At 42.4% G+C, this 18495-nt stretch overlaps 1 protein-coding gene across 4 annotated transcripts in view; it reads left to right on the top strand.

Annotated features, from left to right (window-relative positions):
• Positions 1-448: 448 nt before the first annotated feature.
• The window catches only part of SPIRE1 (spire type actin nucleation factor 1), a 129758-nt gene continuing 111711 nt past the window's right edge, over positions 449-18495 (top strand). For 2 of the 4 annotated variants that reach the window (XM_080580339.1, XM_080580341.1), the window contains exons 1-2: positions 458-1039; positions 11589-11623. In XM_080580339.1, the coding sequence (XP_080436465.1) occupies positions 694-1039; positions 11589-11623 (381 nt within the window). In that variant the 5' untranslated portion in view covers positions 458-693. Of the gene's footprint in view, positions 1040-11588; positions 11624-18495 lie in introns of all 4 variants that reach the window. The other 2 variants (XM_080580340.1, XR_013946626.1) reach the window with 2 other exon arrangements.

The following is an 18495-nucleotide window of genomic DNA, read 5'->3' on the forward strand; positions in this document are numbered from 1 at the left end:
TTACCCACGTGTGGTTTCGGTTGTCTTAAACATGCTGATGATTTTGCTGAGCATATGTCAGTCCTCATGCTGTGAGAAATGGCAACCAGGCCCTGCCTCTTGTGCTTTTTACCATGACAACTCTAGCCATCTCTTTTGAGGCTAAATAAATTGAAACTATTGAATTGCTTCCACGGTTAAAACTTTAGGCAGTACGCTCGCTGCATCGATCTCCTTGTATCCAATATAATTCAAAGGGCTGGATCGGCGCACGCTGGGTACGGCTGAATTAAAGGCCTCGGCTAAAACCATGCGAGGGGGGGAAGTCCCCGCTCCCTGCGGTTGAAGGCGAACCGCCGAAGGGGAGCCCCCTCGTGCAGCAGGGGGCACTGCGGGCGCTGCCGCGCGCTCGGGGTCCCGGGGCGGGGGGCGGCAGGGGGCGCTGCGGCGGCGGGGCGCCGGGGGCCGCCATTGCGCGGCTCGGAGCCGTTCCCCCCGCGGCGGCGGCAGCGCCGGGGCCGCTCCTCCCGCCGGCCGCCCGCTGCCCGCCCGCCTGCCTGGGCCGGGCTGTCCGGCGGCCTGGCGGCACTGGCGGGGCGGGGAGGATGAGTGCAGGGAGCAGCAGCAGCAGCAGCAGCAGCAGCAGCACAAGGAGCAGCAGCAGCACAAGGAGCAGCCGCAGCAGCAGCGTTGGGCGCTGAGCCGAGGCAGGGCATGGCGCTGCCGGGGGAGCGCGGCGCAGAGCCGCAGCCCGGCGCCTCCCGCCCCGCTGCCGCCGCCGACGATGAGGACGGCGGCGGAGGAGAACCAGGAGGAGGAGGAGGAGGGCAACCGGAGGCGCTGTCGCTGGAGGAGATCCTGCGGCTGTACAACCAGCCCATCAACGAGGAGCAGGCGTGGGCCGTGTGCTACCAGTGCTGCGGGTGGCTGCGGGCCCGCGCCCGCCGCGGAGAGACCCCCGCGGGCAGGCCGGGGGCGGCCGCGCACCTCCGCGTCTGGAGGGACGGCGCCGTCAGCATGGAGCGGGGCGAGCCCCGGCGGCCGCCCCACAGCGCCGCAGGTGAGGGGCGAGCCCCCCCAAAAGCCCCCCCTACACCGCCTTTGTCCGCGGGACCCGGACCCTGGGAAGCCGGGCACGGCTCGGCCGGGATAGGCTGTGTAAGGGGGGATGTGGGATTTGGGGGGGTTTATCCGGGTTTGGGGGTTTAGGGGTTTTTCAACCTAAACGCAGCTGGCACAGGGATGAGGCCGGTCATCGCGCATCGATGGCGTTCCCCGCCGTCAGGCTAGCCGGATCCAGCGTCGCTGAATTTCCTGGGAAGGCAGGAATTTGGGGGTTTTCAGGCGGTGTGGAGCAGAGCGCTGTGGTGAATTCACCAAGTGGGGTTAATGGTCCCCCGGCAGCTGGGACGTGGATGTTGCGCTGCGTGTCACCGGCTGGTGAAGGCTGTCAGCGGGGCGCCTGCCTGGAGATGCGCGCTGAGCCGGCTTGGGGCCGGCGGTACATGCAAATACCAAAAAATAATAAAAAATAAATGGAAGGGGGGCTCCCACTTTCTCCCACAACTTCAGTGAGTGGAATAACCATTGCCACTTGAATACGGTCTGATGTGCCCTCTTATTTAAAAAAAAAATAGGTGCCTGTAATGTTAATGAAATGCCAGACGGACACCCAGAGGTGCCGGGGAAGCGCTTTCCCAGCCGGTGGGTCTGTGTGCCACACAAACACGCAGAACAGGGCATTGCACTCCCTGTGCTGCTTTTGTTGCGGTGTTCTGGGGCGGGATCAGGCTTCTTCCCCTCTCTCATGTCAGCGGTAGGAAACGCAGTGATTTAGTACGCGTTTCTTTTTGTTGTTACCTTTTCCTTGCTGTTCGTGGCCTTATTCTGTTGCCTCTCGCGGTATGTTTTTAATGACCTGCGGGGTGTATCCGAATGTGAAGTTCGGGCCGCGCTCTGGCACGCACACGCGGATGTACGTGGGAGGGCACGAGGGGGGACCACCAGGCACGCACCCCTCCAATAGCTATAATTAACAGGCAAGGAAAGGAGCTCAGGCCAGATGTTGGCTGCTAGACCGTGCTCAGCGATCCCACGTCTGTATCTCTGCCTGCCCCAAGTCATCCCAGCGCCTCCGAATACGGCCGTGCGGCACAGGCCGTGCTCAGCCTTCACGCTTTTACAAAGGATTTGTAGGACTACCTGGCAACAACATGAAACCAAGGTGGTCCTAGTCCAGCAGCTTGCATTTTTCTTTGGTTTGCAGAGCCTGTGGCAGGTTTCCATTGGAAATCGCAATTTGCATGGTGCAGTGGATGCCAGTAGGTCGCTGCGTGGAAGAGCCGACAGCAGGCTTGCTGCTCTTTCGTATCTTTTGAACCGTCCCAGTTCTTTTCCTTATTGCTCCCTGCAACGTCCTTGGGCGATGATTAATGAGCGTTGCGAGCCTCCTTCATCTCAAGCCTCTCAAAGGGATAGTCATTCTTACGCTCGGGTATTCAGCTTAGCAGCAATGAAAACTTGAGAGCTGCTGCCCCGGTGCTATGGGTAGGGGAGCCCTGTGCAGCGGCGTAGGCCCTGAAGCCGTCTGGCCACGTTAATTTTACTCTTGAGATACAAATTAAAGCTATCCTAAAAAGAAGTACTGATTATGTAGAAATGGGTGGTGCGTTTCCAAACCCATTTCTCCCGAGTCAGTTCTCTGGCTAATGCGCAATACTTGAAATTCCGACTGAAAATACCTAGAAATTGAACAAAATATCCTTGAGGTAGGAAAGAAAGATGAGTTTCACTGATACGGACGGCAGGAAAACAACCTTGAAGTCAAATCCCTGTCATTAACCAAAACCAGAGAACAATTTTAAAATCTTCTCAGTTTTACCTGCGTAGTTTGCTAATCCTTGGATCCTTAGTTATCTCTCTTTTTTTTTTTCCTTTAATCAGTTAGGCTTTGGTTATATAGAAGTAAAAAATGATTGAGAATGGAAACCTCGCTCAGCTGTTCATTTTCATGCGCGTGTTTGTATTACCTGACCGTCTGAATCCCCAGCAGGAGGAGGATCAGGAAGGATTCCTGGTAATTGTTTTCTTGCCTTCGTGTATCAGACAACTTAGGTTTAAGTGGCTGTGTCAGAAGATTTGTTAGAGCAGTAGGGATTCTGCGGGCTAATACTCTGAGCTGCGAAACTATTCTGTTACTGCGGTGCATGAAAAACGTATAGCCGTAGGTTGGCGTGTAGGTTTGGGTCATCACGGAATCAAATGTTGGCCGTTGGTTTCTGTTTTGGTAAACAAGAGGATCCTGTGTGGCAAATAAAGGAGTCCCCACAGAATGGTGTCTTTGGGTCGCCAACATTCGGGCTTTGTTCAGGGCCGGGAGAACGGCGTGATCAGTCACGCCTGTCAGTAGAGCTCAGGCTAATTCAGGAGCAAACGCGGCCGCGTCGCAGAGTTTGCTTCAGGGTCACTTATAAAAGAGCTGTTTTCACAGTGCCTCGCAAACCTTATCGTCCTGCCAGAAGTGGAGCGAGTAAGAAATAAACATGAACATGCAAAAAAACGAAGAGTTCCCTGTGGTCGTCTTGGTATGAATCACTGCAGCTGTCTGACATCTAAATACCACAGAAATGTGGGTTGCTCGGAAAGATGAATTTGGAGATACAGCGTAGAACGTATTTTTACCTAATGGATGTTTTTGTCTTCTCTATTTTGCTTGCAATTTATATGAAAGGAGCTAACAGTGGCATCTAGTAAAGTGCCAGATGCAATAAAAAATACCTTCTGAATGAGTTAAAACGTTGGATGTAAACGTGTGGTTTGACTGCTTCGAGTCTTCTCCTTGAGGAACAGTGCTTACAAGCGGTGGTGGTGTTTTTAAACTTGAAGCAGTAACAAAGTGATGGGTATGCGAGCAGGAAACCAGCACCAGAACTACCTCCTCCTCCTCCTCCTCCTCCTCCTCCTCCTTTTGTGTTGTCCTCCAGCCCCAGAGGAGGAAGCACAGAGGGAAGCTACTGAAGTGCCATGCAGATTTTTCTCCTGGGCAGCTGCCAAGTGTTCAGAGGCAGGGTATAACGCATGGAGAGCTCTGGCACTGAATCAAAAAGAACGCAGAAAATTTGGCTGCATGGTGGCTTTCACGGGACCCAGAGGGCTCGGGGTGAGACATGGTAGAGAGGGATAGCTTACGCAGTGTTGGCAGGTGTAATGGCTTTCACGTCCTTCTTTGCGTGTCCAGGTATTGGAAGGCAGGGCGGAGAAATATAGGACTAATAAATGCAAATTTTCCTTGTGTGTATCAAGACATTCTCATCTATCAGCCTCTTGAAGAGTGCTTATGAAAGATATGCGTGCTTTTCAGAAGCAGATGAATGTCCTGACATTGTCCTTCTAATTTGGTTGACCCTTTTGAAAGATAATGGATGGGAGTAGCCGTGTTTGCTGCTTAAACTTCAAAACAGGGGCCCTGTGACTGCTGCTGAAATAAATCCTACTTCTAGAATTAACGCTTAATTGTGCTCTGAATTCAGATTTTGTTTGGGGATATTTGGAAAGAATTGTAGTTAAAAATAGTAAGGTTGATGTATTAAGCCTCACCATTCCTTGCTAGAGTTTTAAGACTTGTATCTGTTAGTGGCGGAGGTCAAGGTAGGAAGAAAATGTAATGCCTTTGGCTTGGAGTAAATAAATAAATGAAATCACATTCCAGATGCCTGCACAAAACAAGTGGAAGGAAGTTACCGACAGGCAACCTTGGTTGCCAGATTTGTTCACAAAAATGTGAAGATGGTAATCAGGCTGTGAAGGCAGAGCAACTAGTTTGGTGTTGTCCGAAATCTGCAGTTATTGTTTCTAAGAAGAGCTTAACAGCAAGGAGCTTTGAGGAACTGTGGGCTCCCGATGCTCGTAATGACTTAGTGAAAGATAATACTTTTGTAATTTAATGGGGTTTTTCTTTACTAGTGCAATTAAATGCTGCTGTAGAAGGAAAAGTAGAATTGTAACTGTCAGTGCTAACAGAGATTGAAGAGTAGAGTGAGAAATGAGACATCTCCGTGATGTTGCGGGGAATTAGTGTGAGGTCTGTAAGGGGCATCACAGGAGAAGGAACAGAGGTGCTTTTTTTTTGGTCACGGAGTCCAGCGTCAGGGGCTGGTTGGAGGTGGCAGTGACTGCACAGCAAGAGGTGACAGGTAGGAGAGGGGCAGCGTGAGAAGGGCTTTGGAGGTGAAGAGGGTATCTGTGTATGACGCCGCAGTCAGCGAGCACCTAATGGGGCAATTCCGAGAAAAGGAGGGCGTCGGAGTGACAGGCAGCGGAGATGACCCTGGAGTCCCGAGCCTGGACAGAGCGTGAGTGCCTTGGTGAGGCTGGAGAAAGTGCCTTGCGGTAAGGGAGGCGATGAGGGGATTAAGGCACGTAGCATCCTGGATCCTTGTTGATGCTGAATGCATCTTAGAAAACCAGGGAAGCTTTTTCATCATCTCTGTTGAAAGAAAACTGCAGAGCGTTCGCGTTTTGTTTCTGAATTAATTTGTTAGGTTACAGCGCTGGATCCAGTAAGGAGACAAAACGATTATTGTCCCACCGCTGATAAAATCTGGAGGTAGCTTGCGTGACACGCGCAGAGGTATGAGCATGCCACCGAATTTTATTGCTGTGCGCTTTAAGAGCAACAGAAAGATGAGTCAGTCTGTGCCGTGTAAATACAGGACTCCGAAGACATAGCCAAGGTAGAGAGAGACTGAGAACTACTTTTCCATCTGCTTGAGAGAGCTTATTAGCAGTGGGTAAAAGCTCGTAACTGGTCCAGCAATGCTGTGGTATCAGTTTAGAAAATCCGTAACGTGCTTGAAGTTCCCTCAGACTTCAGTGGATTCAGCTTTCTGCCACAAGCACGCCTGCTTGTTGGACCAGCAAGTAAGTGGATAGCTCTAGGAGAAAGGAGAATATGATTAGAGTAACAAAACTAAGAACAAACAAACAAACAAAAACGTTTTGAGGCATGTGAAGTCTAAGCGCATATTCATTTTTTTTGTGGAGAGTTGATAAATGGACGTGCCAGAGAAGAGCAAGCGTAGTATCTGTACTCAAATAAGCATCTGTGGAAGAGGATGGCAGCTGTGCGTAGAGCTCAGCAGCACTTTGAGATGCGTGTCTAGCACAGTATTTATCTTAGAATAACAAAAATTGGCTCGATCCCTAGGTAGACTTATGGGTTTGCTATAGAGGGTGAGCAGTGGACATAGAAAGAATTGCACGGTGACCAGAGCCAGTTTCCTTGTGCCGAGTAAAAATGGGACAAGACAGTGAGCAATCACTGTGTTATACCTTACAGGGTAGCATTAATGTCATGTGGGTTCCTTAATTTGGTATTAAGGAAAATTATTATTTTAAAAACTTTTATTACAAAACTTTACTGGGTGAAGACCTCTTAGTCATTATCTGTTTTGTACAATGTGCAGGGGATTACTCATGACTGTACAAAATGAGGAGTAACTTCAGCGAATCCGGGTTGAATGGAGAAAGATGAAGGCATGAAAAAAACACTGACACAAAGCCCTGGCCTCCTTCAGTATATTAATCTCTCTAAGAGTTTTCCTTGTGTTTTATTACAATTTTCTTTCTCTCCTCTTCGTCCTCTCCCAGTTTGAGAAGTGCAGCGTACCAGTTCTAAATCACCTACCGGCGGCTGATACATAAATCATGAGTCAGATCCAAAAAGCCATGAGCTGTGAGGACTCACCCAATTGCCTGTCGTCTCCTAATTACATAGTTTAAAGGAGGGATACGTTGACTCTTAAGGCCTAAGTGTTTTCCTTAAAAACATCAGCCTCTCCTAGTTGCTCCGAGGGCTCTCCTGTTTCCCCTCCTAACCCCCTCTGTCTCCTCCACCTCCTCGTGTTCTCAGCCTTCACGACCTTCCTCCCCGCAGCCTGATGGCCATCTTCAAGCTTTATCTATATTTTCTTTGCCATTTTCATGTTTTCCATTTCCCAGGCTTTCTTTCTGTCCTCCCATGCCTTTCATCTGTTTGTCCTGTAATATCCATCCTGTGCCAGAAGTCTGGCTCACTTCTGCTCCATCATTGCTTTCCTCTCCGTGTTAATTACTAACCCCGTGCTTTACGTATCATCTCCTTTCTTTATGTCGCTTGGGTGCCTTTGCTGTCTTTATTCTTGTCCTTTCCTTTTATTGACACTAATCTTGACTCTTGGATTGAAAACCTTGTCAGATTTGGTAAGGACTGCCCCAGTTCCTGCAATCAGATGGTTACAATGAGGGCTTGTTGTTGTTGTTTTTAAGGAGTTCCTTGTTCTCTTAAGGCCAGGGAAAAACCTACTGTTGTAGCTACAGTGCCTCTTGGAGACTCAAAAGCCAGAAAATACATACAAATTCTGCTTAATCTGGGGGCCTGACTAAAGGCTGTTGAATTTGTGGGTCCTGAGTTAGTGACTCCCAGATTGTCCCTCTCTGCCTTTGCTTCAGGTGGGCCCCGTGTTCCTTCTCCTGCCACCTCTCCCTCTGTCCTCCAGCACGAGTGGGCAGTGGCTGTCTTTCCTGAGGGCACCCTGAGGTCTGCTATTGTGGAAATAATAGGTTTAGCTCTCCCCAAACCTGCAGCAATAGGTTGTGATATTTAAGCAGAATATTAATCTTTAACACAAAATGACTTTCAGGCTTACTGCTAGCGCATGCCCCAGCCACGCTGCTGTCTGAACGTGAGTGCTGACGATCTCCCTTCTGCAATCGAGACTGAAGCTGTCTGGAAGGAAACACTTTTGGATTGGTGCAGAGGTGTCTCAGATGTTGCTGGGAGGCTGGGAAGGGGCTCCGAGGCTCTTGGGGCAGCTGCTCGCAGTGGAAGCAGCAGCGGCCGTGTGGCTGTGGTGCCAGGACACAGACATCGACTCCCTAGTTTTGTTTCAGATAGTGGAGTGCAAATGGTTTGGCACATCCAGCAGGCTTTCTCGCAAATACCCTGTATCAGTCAGTCCTTCTTAACATACCGAATTATCCACTCCAGCTTTAAAATGACGTCTTAAATGCGTGCTTCGTACTTTTTGCACCAGTACATGATAGGCTTGCTGTTCGTTTTTAAATCTGCGAAGACCTTTATCTGGGATATATCAATCCTTGCAAGACGTGGCAATTGCCCTTCAGTGAAACACGGGCTATTGGTCAATTGAATACAGTCTTTTTAAAACAGCATTCCCAAATGATTATTTGGAAATAGTTATTTCTCCCTGTCTAATCAGCGACCTGATGCTCCTGCCTTGAGGGATGAGTCAGAGCGCCCTAATGCTCAATGAAAGTTTGGCCTGACTCAGCTTGTTGGGGGCTTGAAATATGAATAATTTTCAAATAGAAATTTTGAGAAGTGAAAAATGGTGGTCAAAGGTTTTTGTTGGTTTTGTTTTGTTGTTATTCCATAGCCTATACATCTCTTTGAAGACTATTTTCAGGCATACAGGAAACCTTCAATTTAAGCCTCTTGTTGCCGTCTTTCAAAAACTACATTTTTTTGCATTTCAACAACCCATGAGGGAAAAATCATACGATCTCCCAAACTGAAAAGAAATTGAAGTTTAAAAATTGAAGTTAATCTGACAGTTAAAGTTGTGCTGTTTACTAGTAATGAATGCATTAGCCACTATTGGAAAGCTGTCATGGAAAAACGCTTTGATATATATCTTTTGGCATTAAGAGTGGTAGAAAGGCTGCACAGGTTAGCAGCTAGTTGAATAGTTTTGAAGGGCAAGGAGGTTTGGATCTATGTAAAGAAGCAGCTGCTGAAATAAATTTGTAAACCTTCACTTATTTACGAGATAAACCATTCTGCCTGCAGACAGAGACAGTTTTATGACTTATAGGGGTGTGTGTGTTTGTGTATATATATATATTATATATAAATGTTTTGTTTTTTTCTCTCTTTCCCAGTGCAAATTGGGAAAGTGTGACCCTTAGGCTATGTTTAGAAGTTTGTTTTTTTTCAGTCTTCTCAGCTGAAGAGAAGAAATTCCTATAGCTAGCCATTATGACTAATTTTTGCTTGCACGGGCCATACAAGAGCAAATTCAGCTCAGTCTTGATAGATTCATGTCAATATATGTTTCTTAGGTGAGTTAATATGTGTGTCTTTAGTAATCTAGGAAACTTCCAAAAGAGTCACTGCAAACAGGTCAGGGAAATCTGCTGAGTACATGGTTGGAATTGGAATCAAGGTAGAGAGGGGCAGGGAATGGTACAGTAAATAATTTCCATAATGCAGTCTGTAATGTTAAAATGGTGCAAGTCAACCAGTAGCTTGTGCCTGTCTAGAATACCATCTGTGGTGCGTTTGAGCTGGTGTGAGACTTAAACTACTTGTTGCTCCTGTTTCCCTCCTCAACATATGGAATCCTGACAATACGATGGTTTTTTAAGGTGCTGGTATAAACGTTGCTCCTCTTCTGTGGTGTTGCCCAGATTCCAAGTAATGGGAATAAGTAATATGGCTTAAGATGTTCCCTACATTAGTTATAATATTAAAAAAAAAAATAAATCTCTGAAAGCAGTAGTAAATTTTGGTAGTACCAGATATGAGACAAGGAAAGGTTCTAAAGTTGGAGTGTTTTTCCTTGAGGAACTTCTTTCATGGAAGTTTCTCAAAGATTTATCAGAGGGGCCGTGAGATAAGTTTCTTGCTGTTCCTTTCAGAAATAGAATTTTTGCTTTACCTTTTTCAGTGTGGGCTGATTTATTTGTTTTGTATGTAAGGATTTGGTTAAGACTTCTGTTAAAAGGATCTTCATAGGACCTCAGCGTAGCCATGAAGTGTAGTGATGGGTCTGTGCTACTGAGAGGATCTGGTAAATGGTCTGACTCCTGTTGGTCATGCTACAAGAGACACAAGTCAAAGTACTTGAATTTATCAGTGATTGCAAGTACTGGCAGAACGGTGTGTACCATTGCATGATTAAAGGTTTCAAATTACTTACATTTTCTGAAGTAGTAATTTTCCAAAAATACTTTTTTTTTTTTCTGAAAAGTTTTTTTTTTTCTTCCCCATTTTGACTGCATTTCTGTGAATTGGTCTTGTATTGTCTTATATTGTGGAGGTATGTTGTTTTGGTCGTCTTCATTTGAATTTCACAGAAGTAGCCCTCAATAGTCATAAATCTGTTAAGAGTTGTAGGTGTATGTAAAAATAAATAAATAAAAAGAGTTTTCAGTGAATTTATTATTTAAAACAAAGTGTTACCGGTTTGAACACCAGGAATGTCTCTTATGTGGATCTTGACATGAATTGACCAGGATCACCAGTCCTTCTGCAAAGAGGATGCAGTATTTAAAAGCTGCCTTACTAAGTCACTCTCCTGTGCTTCATTTTGCAATAAGCCACCGGTGTTAAGCGTTCAGCTTACACTGGCAAGAGTTCAAAACGAAGGTAAACAGCTTTCCCTCTGTTAGTTAGTTGCTCCGTATTCATTCAAGATGCATGTAACCTATAGTTTCAAAGGGAAGGCGACTAGTTCAGCATGAAAAATAAATCTTTTTCTGTGTGGGTGACTCTCCTCTGGTTTTGTGTGCCATTCAGATTTTACGTACTAAGTCAGCATGATCGCTCCTGTGTACAAATACTATGCTAACCAGTAGGTTGAGCTTCCTTGAGCTCGCTGGGCAATCTGATGAGGACAGTCCTTCCAGTTACAGCTCCCCATTGCAGGCTTTCCCGGGGTGCTGTGGGAGGTCCCAAAGAGCGAAGACCACAGAGGTCAAATTAAAGATCCACGTGTTTTGAAAGTCAGGTTTTGGGGAGCTCCCCTACTCTGTGGAATGTTTCTGTGGAATATTTTATTTTCCTGAATATCATTTCCCAAGAGAAAATCATCCTGCTATGTCCTACTTCATGCTCTTCTCATTTGAATTATCAATACAAAGTGATAATATCGTGACTTTTAGTTGAATGGTATATGATGTGAAACTTCAGTTTTATTTTTTCATAAACTGGCAAGCCACTTGCACTTTTATACCAAAGTGTTTCGTCTTCGAGAATATTGAGATTTCAATTTGATGAAACAATTCAGACACTTAATTTCTCCATGTTGTATAAATTCCAAAGTGATGTTTCTGAACTCAGAGGAAACACAAAAAGTGAAAGAAAGGACCTCTGAAAATATTACAGCAATATTTCTACTTTAGCTTGCTCGAACTTCATGTTGTTGTTGAACTCTCTGATATCCCAGAAGTATCAGATGAAGCAAGTGGCTTTTTCCTGGTCTATGAATTAATGGTATGTTTTCTCTTGAAATAATTACTCTCTCCTGCTTAATTTAAGCCAACATGTTTTCATGTTCCCTCCATGGCTGAGCATCATTCATACAATTTAAATAATGAAGCCAAACATTAAAGACATCTTAAAAGGGAGAGTCGTGAAGGATCCAAATAAAGAGGGCAGGGCCTTTTTGTTGTTAATTCTGTGATGCGCGTATAATTGCAATATTATTGAAATGAGTGATTGAAGTAAGGCAAAGAATATTTGGCTAAAACTAGAAAAAAAATAGTTGACTTCTTATTTTTTTGTCTATTGACTTAAACTGAAAGCTTTTCGTTTTTTTTTATTACAGATAAATCAGGCCGGTTACACTGCACAGAAATGGAGGTAAGAGAAGTATTTTGTGTTCTCTGCTGGTGCTGATTAGCTCAGATTTGTTTTTGTTATCTTAAAGTGAAAATGTGGAATGCTTTCAGTGGGCAGTCTTACTGTGAAATATTTGTAGTATTTATGACTTAAATTAACAGGTGCATAAAAGTGTCTTAACATGGGATATTTAGTCTCATGCTCAGAAAAAGAGGAAAGAAAGTCCATGTAGTTTTCAAAAAACGAGGCTGGAGCTACAGATAATGTAATCTTATTTGTTATTCACTTCTTGTAAATATTATCTTTAGTTTTATTTTAGATAATTTTATTTTATTATTTTAGAATATTTTAAGTAATTTCTCTTGGATAAATTCTCTCAGTATACTTTATAAAGGACTAGTAGATTGTGGAATAAATACTTAGTGTTTGCAGAATAGCTTGGTGATTTATGACAACCCATGAATTTGGATGGAAGCAGAGAAGACAAGTGATCTCAATATTGTTCTTCTACCTAAAGATGTCCTGTTTTCGTGTGCTTTTAATATTTCCTTTAATTTATCACTTTGTGATACGGGGCCTAAGAAATAGTGTAGTACGTCTTGCTGGAGTAGCAACGGCAACGTAAAGCCAGTTAAAAACTGCTCACTTTATATCTTGACCATTATTTGACTCCATGTCTTTGATTCTAAGCTGTGACTGTTGTAAGAGTGCTCAAACCACCATTTTGTCAGATTCATAGATTTGATCCAAGACTTGAATGAAAACTAAGTAGACCTTCTTGTTGAACAGGATGTGGACTCACAATTGTTTGTTACGATACAGAGTAAATCTGATGGCCTACTCCTTAACTAAACTTTTCCAGCAATAAATAAAAATACCTGTGTCCTTTGCAGGGCAGTGTTTTCTTGTTGCCTTTGAACTTTCTTTGAAATGGAAAACTGAGTTTTTACTTTAACTGTTCCATCGCTACCTCAGGCTGAGCCTGGAGATGGGGCCAGTGTGGGCATCTTAATTGGTGGGCTGTTTTCTCATCCCTAATATATGTGGGGGTGACAAACGGCTGTCGCTAAAAGGTTTGTACTTAGACAAAACTGTGTATGAAAATGGCTGGTTTAACAATAAAATGAAAGGCCCGCTAATTGAACTACACATGGTAAAATGCCAAAGCCATCCAGGTTTTTGCAGCTGTTTATAATAAAATGGCAACGTTCCTTCAGCAGGATGCAGTCTAAGGAGAAATTCCTCACTGATACAAGTCCAGAAATTGGAAGTAGGCACATTTTGTTTCTCTTTGTGCAGTTCAGATTAAGCAAATGCATCCTGTTTTTGTTTCAGCATTTGTAGAAACCCAGTTCGTAAATCTAGTACCTTACTTACAAATGATAATCTAATGTGTCATTTGCTTTGCATACTAAACACTGTTTACAATTTTCCTTCATGTTTTTTAGCAGAAGATAATGATAAGCCCTAACAGTGAAAATAGAGATGATAAACCCCTGTTAAAATATATTTTTTAAGAAAACATAAAATATTTCACTTTGGTAAAGTAAAAATGCTTTTGTTTCAAACATGTCTGATGAGAGTCAGTTGGACATACTTTACTTCATTATCTTCCATGGAGAGAGCTTTTAAATTTTCATATTTAAAAAAAATATTTTTGTTAATAGCTAGAAAGAACAAGTTCAGCAGGTTAGAATTTCCCATGGTACAGATGCGCCGTTGAAAATTGTCTCTGATAAGCACTGTGACCATTGGCATATTGACTCTTCTGTTTATCCTTGTCATCTTGAAGGAGACTGTGAAGGAGTCAGTAGCTTTTTTTCTCCTCCAAAATTCCTTTGGGGCTTCAGCTTTAGCCCTGGTGGTGATGATGTCTGTGTTTTTCAGAACTAGGAATTCAGCAGAGAGCCTACTGCACATTGTTGATTCCTGTGGAAAAGTGTGGTCTGATCAAATGTATTAGAATTTGTGGGAAGCTTCTTAGAATTGTAACTAATGATAATCATATTTCTTTTGCAGAATGTGTAAGCGATCCTGAATTGATATTCCATTTATTTCAAGCTAGGGATTCAAGGTGTGTGTGAAATTCTGGGTCCAGTTGCCATAGCTTTAGTGGGAATATTGGAGTAAGGAATAAGGTCACCTTATTTAATCTGTGTCTGCCTGTGTCTCTGTTTGTACATGATGATAGCATTACTTCGTTGTCTTAACCAAGGTGGTGAAGTGATGAAAATTATTTAAAATATGCCAGCCTCATTTGTAAACACTTAGTACTCATATAGAAAGTATTCTGTGAATGCTCAGTGATTCATATGTAGGAGGGTTTAATTGCCACGTATTTCAGAAGACCCACCTAACTGAGCATAGGCTTGTTGTGTAACATAGTTAACCAGCATCTATGCAAATATAAAGGTACATACAAACTCTCACATTAGTTTTAAAGTCAGGCATGAATTAAATACCCTGTCCCAAACAATGGTGAATAAGCTGTTCAACATCCGTCAGCTCATGTCAAATCACAAAATGAATCGTTTTTCAAAATGTTTTGAGGAGACTGTTGTGTGTAGTGTATGCAAATTCTATTTGCAAGCTATTGATTACATGTGTCTCATAATTATTAAAAATGTTAACATACAGTGAAAATTATGGTACTTGTCTGGGAAACTAAAACTTCTCTTTTAAATCTCTTTAATTGGGAACTTGAAATATTGACTATTTCAGACGATAACTTAGGGAAATAAATGTATAGGTTATATAAGGATACTGTTTCTACTTCAATACAAATAGGAATATACTTGTTACTCATTACATTGACTCAAAAAGAAAATCAACCGCTTCTCATGCTAATGAAAATCTGAGCCTGCATTTAATAGCACAGAATGTTAGGTTTTCAAAAGATGTGTCATAATTTTGCATTAAAAATAATGCCACACCTACATTCAAGAGTGTTGCGTACTCAAAATTCAAGCAGTATAAAATGGGTTGATTTAGCATATACTAATATCTAGGATTCTTTTTTTAATCCCTGGTGCAAAGAGAAGTAAGATTGTGATTGAGGGGCAGTTGCAGCAGTGAGGAATCACTGTCTGCACAGTGGTGATCGTTAGTTCTGCTTCACGAGCTTTACCCTTCTGGTGCCAAGGGAGGAGAAATGTCACTGCAAGGAGGACAGGCAGAAATGTTTTTGAGAACAATTTCCCATAGTAAAATATGGCTGACTCTTGTCTTCCAACAAAATGAGTTTTGATTATGCACTGGAAAAAAAAAAACCAAACCAAAATTCTCTGTGAGTGCTTGGGTACAAATCTGCTAATTCTGTGAAAGCTCTTGGTTCGCTGTGCTGTTAAGAGGAGAATTAGCAGGGATTCAGGATTGCTTCTTAGAAATCAAAGTAGAATCATGCATCTTTTCCTGACAGCATTAAGTCATGCTCCAGCATTAGGTGCCTGTTCTGATGAGTGAAGCGCTCATCACTTGCTGATGGGATTATCTCACAGAGATGATGCACTTCCAGCCTTTGAGGGACCTGTTATTTTAGATACCTGGAAGCCCATTATGCTTGTTTCTTGGTGTGGTTCTTCGGTGGCAGGCAGTCATCTGACCTCCTGATTTGCCTGAATTACTTCATAGCTGCAACAAAACAACAGGCACTTGATTAAATTGAAAACACACAGAAAAGCAGAATTCAGGTTTTGATCTTCTGTGTTTTGTAACGAGCTACTTTTTCAAGAGGAACTCTGTCGTCCTTGAATTGTATAAATGTGCACAGCATACCATGAAGAGGTTGATCTTGGAGGAAAATGGATTTCTGTTGTTTGCTTGCTTTAAGCTTGGCGCATTGCCCTTTTCATTCAACGGTTTCATTAAGAATACACAATGAATATTGGGCTGGAGAACTAATTATATATTTGACTAAGCTGATTTAGAGATAGTCAAATCCTGCCATCTGTCCAGGGTCTTATAGGAGAAAACAACTGCTCCTTGTAAAGGCTTTGTAATTTTGCAGCGTAGTATGATGTGCCTGCAATAATCCGCTCATCCTAAAGTCACACGGGATTTGTGACAAAATCTTCGTTCGAGTGATGCTGCTGGGAAACCTTTCAGTCAGCTGGGCAAGAGCAGAGCGGCAAAAATTCAGCCCTGGCCTTCTGACAGAATTTCAGGTAACGGCTGGTAGAAGAATAGGCCTCACACTGGCTTTGATCCCTCCAAGGAACTTTTTGCATGTGAAAAGCATAAATAGCAGAACATGGAGCAGTAACTTAGGTGGTGGTGTTCGTGTTAAATCTCAAAGCACAGAAATGTTCCTCGTGCAGTTAATGCGTGAAGTCGTTAGAATTACACAGTTTTGTCACAAGATTAACTATGGAAGTAGAAGTTTGCAAATTCAGTTTATATTACTCTGAAAGGGATCTTAGAGTGCGGGGAGAATAAGGTCTTTGTACAGGTCTTCGGTTTTTGCAAAACCCTTCCTCTATTGGTTCAATTGCATTGTTTGATGTGATACCTATCATATCAATGATATGCTGTCATATCTACAGTAGCTGTCATATATAATGATTGATGTGATAGCTATCATATTAATTAGCTTTAAGGTGCTAGTTTTCTAGTAGACAAGTGCCAGTAGATAAGTTTGCTTCTGTGTTCAGACCAAGAGGAGAATCTGAGTGCTCAGTCAAACAGTAGGGAAAGCTTAAGCTTTAGGTATCGGTTGAGTGCATACAATCTAGTGGTTCCTTGTATTGTCCTTCTTTGGTTTTTGTGTGAAATAAAAGATAGTTCAGAGTATCAGAATGAAAGGAAAAATGCAACATTTCTTTTTGTTGTTGTTTCTGTTACTGCAAAAAAAAATAAAATAAGCTACAAACATTCTGCCTGTGTTCCTGGCCTACTGAAACCCGCAAAGGCTTCTGAGATACTATGACACTGTTTTTCTATGAAGTCTGCTGGTTACAGGTTCTGTGGTAGAGATGCTGGGTTTTCCAGCCTCTTCACAAAGTACCAAATTGATGGGGGAATTGTGGCAAAGGTGGCAATTTTTATAAACTTACACACAATATGCGCGTTAAACTACTGATTGAAAGGAAGAAATCATGCTTTCCAAACAAAGAAATATAAAACAAAAGGCTTCAGTTACATCTTCTTTTTTTCTTTTTTTTTTCTTTTTTTTAAATATCGGTATGTCATAATTTTCATTTTGTGTTCTGGAATTTTTGTGGGCAGTATCTTCATATCATTACTGCAGTTCAACATCTACAAATCCTAAATTCTAGAAAAGAAAACTAGAAGAATACAAAGGTTAAGTTATCATATATATTTTTTTTTCATAACTTGAGCAGTTCAGACTTTTCTTATACTACTGTAAAATTAGCAGGTCTGATTTTTATTTTTTTTGTGTGTGATGTGTTTGCCAAAATTTATTGTCATTGTGTATGTGTGGGTTAAATAATTTATGCCTCTGTACTAGTATTTTGGCCTATGTAATTTACAATGCATAACTTCTGATGTGTGTAAGATTTGTGAAGCAAATCTTTTTTTTTTAAAAAAAGAAGTTTGTTTTACTGTGACTTTTACTGGTTACAGATATGGCACTGCAGCAATTTTTAGGGCAATTAATATAACAGATATTCTGCAGAATGACTGCTCTTGGTTACCATATGAAATCAAGTAGGTTTATGGAAAATTCAAACTGATTGGTCTTAACAGACAGATTTCAAAGCGCTGGGGCAAGATCCCTGCAAAATACTTAATAATAAAAGCATAATCCAAACAAGGGGTTCACTTTCTGGGGACGAATAGAAGCCAAATAATAGTTCTTAGTGTGATTACATGGAGGGAGCTCTTCTTTTTTTTTTCTCCTTTATGGATTTTGCCTAAGGCAATTCTGAAATTAATGTAAAATGCACCTCTGCAGCTCAGTGAGTTCGCTTTCAGTGGTAGGCTTGACCTGGTGGTATGGTGTGGGCTTTTTGGTCTGGGGAGGAAGGGATGACAACAAAAACAACCAAAAAAAAAAGCCCTACCATTCTTAGGCATCTCAATTATACATTCAGTACTCCAACATCCAGAATATAAAAGTATGTGGAAGATTTAAAGCTGGTGGAATAAAAAGTAAATAAAATGTAGATGAAAAAAGCACACAAAGAAGCTGATGTGGTATATTGTGCTGTTATCACTCTTTTCTAACTCATTTATTTCCTATTAATTTAATGCCTGAAGGAAGCTTTTTTTTTTTTGCATCGGTAGTCCAGTGGGAGTTAGCGTATTTGTTTTTTGATGTATAAGGTGCATAAACTTGTGCTTGATACTTGTCTCTTGTTCAGGCTACTGTCTAGAAGCTAAGTAATTGTTAAAAATCCAGAGGATCTTACTGGCTTCTTATCCAGTTGTGAAATACTTCTTTCATCACGAACCTTATAAATCTGTTAGTCTTCAAGTTGTTAAAACTTAATTAAGAAATGCAATAATGTGAAAGAAAAAAGAGGCTCTTGCTTTTGATTTATTTTTTTTATTGTTAGCTGAGAGAAATACTAATGATCTAACATTGAATCAGAGCTTGCTTTCAATAAGTGCTGCTGTTTTTTTATTGCCTCTGCGGTAGATTTGAGATATTTATTGTAGTAGGTAGGACTACAGGGTTTCATTCACATCTTGATCTCTATTTCTCTTTCTGTTGCTTTTAATCCTCAGAAAAAGACAAAACAGAGGAACGATACCAAAAACCTTGTTATTGTGCTTCCTTTTCCTAAGTCTTGTAACTTCGTGTTTCCCTTCTGCTTTAATGGTATACGTGATATGAAGTAGACGTACAGTGCAATACGAGTGAGATAGGTCAGTTGAGTTGGAAGGGACCTTCAGAGATCATCGAGTCCAACTGACTGACCTCTTCAGGG

The sequence above is a fragment of the Anser brachyrhynchus genome (genome assembly GCF_964034855.1).
Source record: "Anser brachyrhynchus genome assembly, chromosome: 2".
NCBI classification, from domain to species: Eukaryota; Metazoa; Chordata; class Aves; order Anseriformes; family Anatidae; genus Anser; species Anser brachyrhynchus.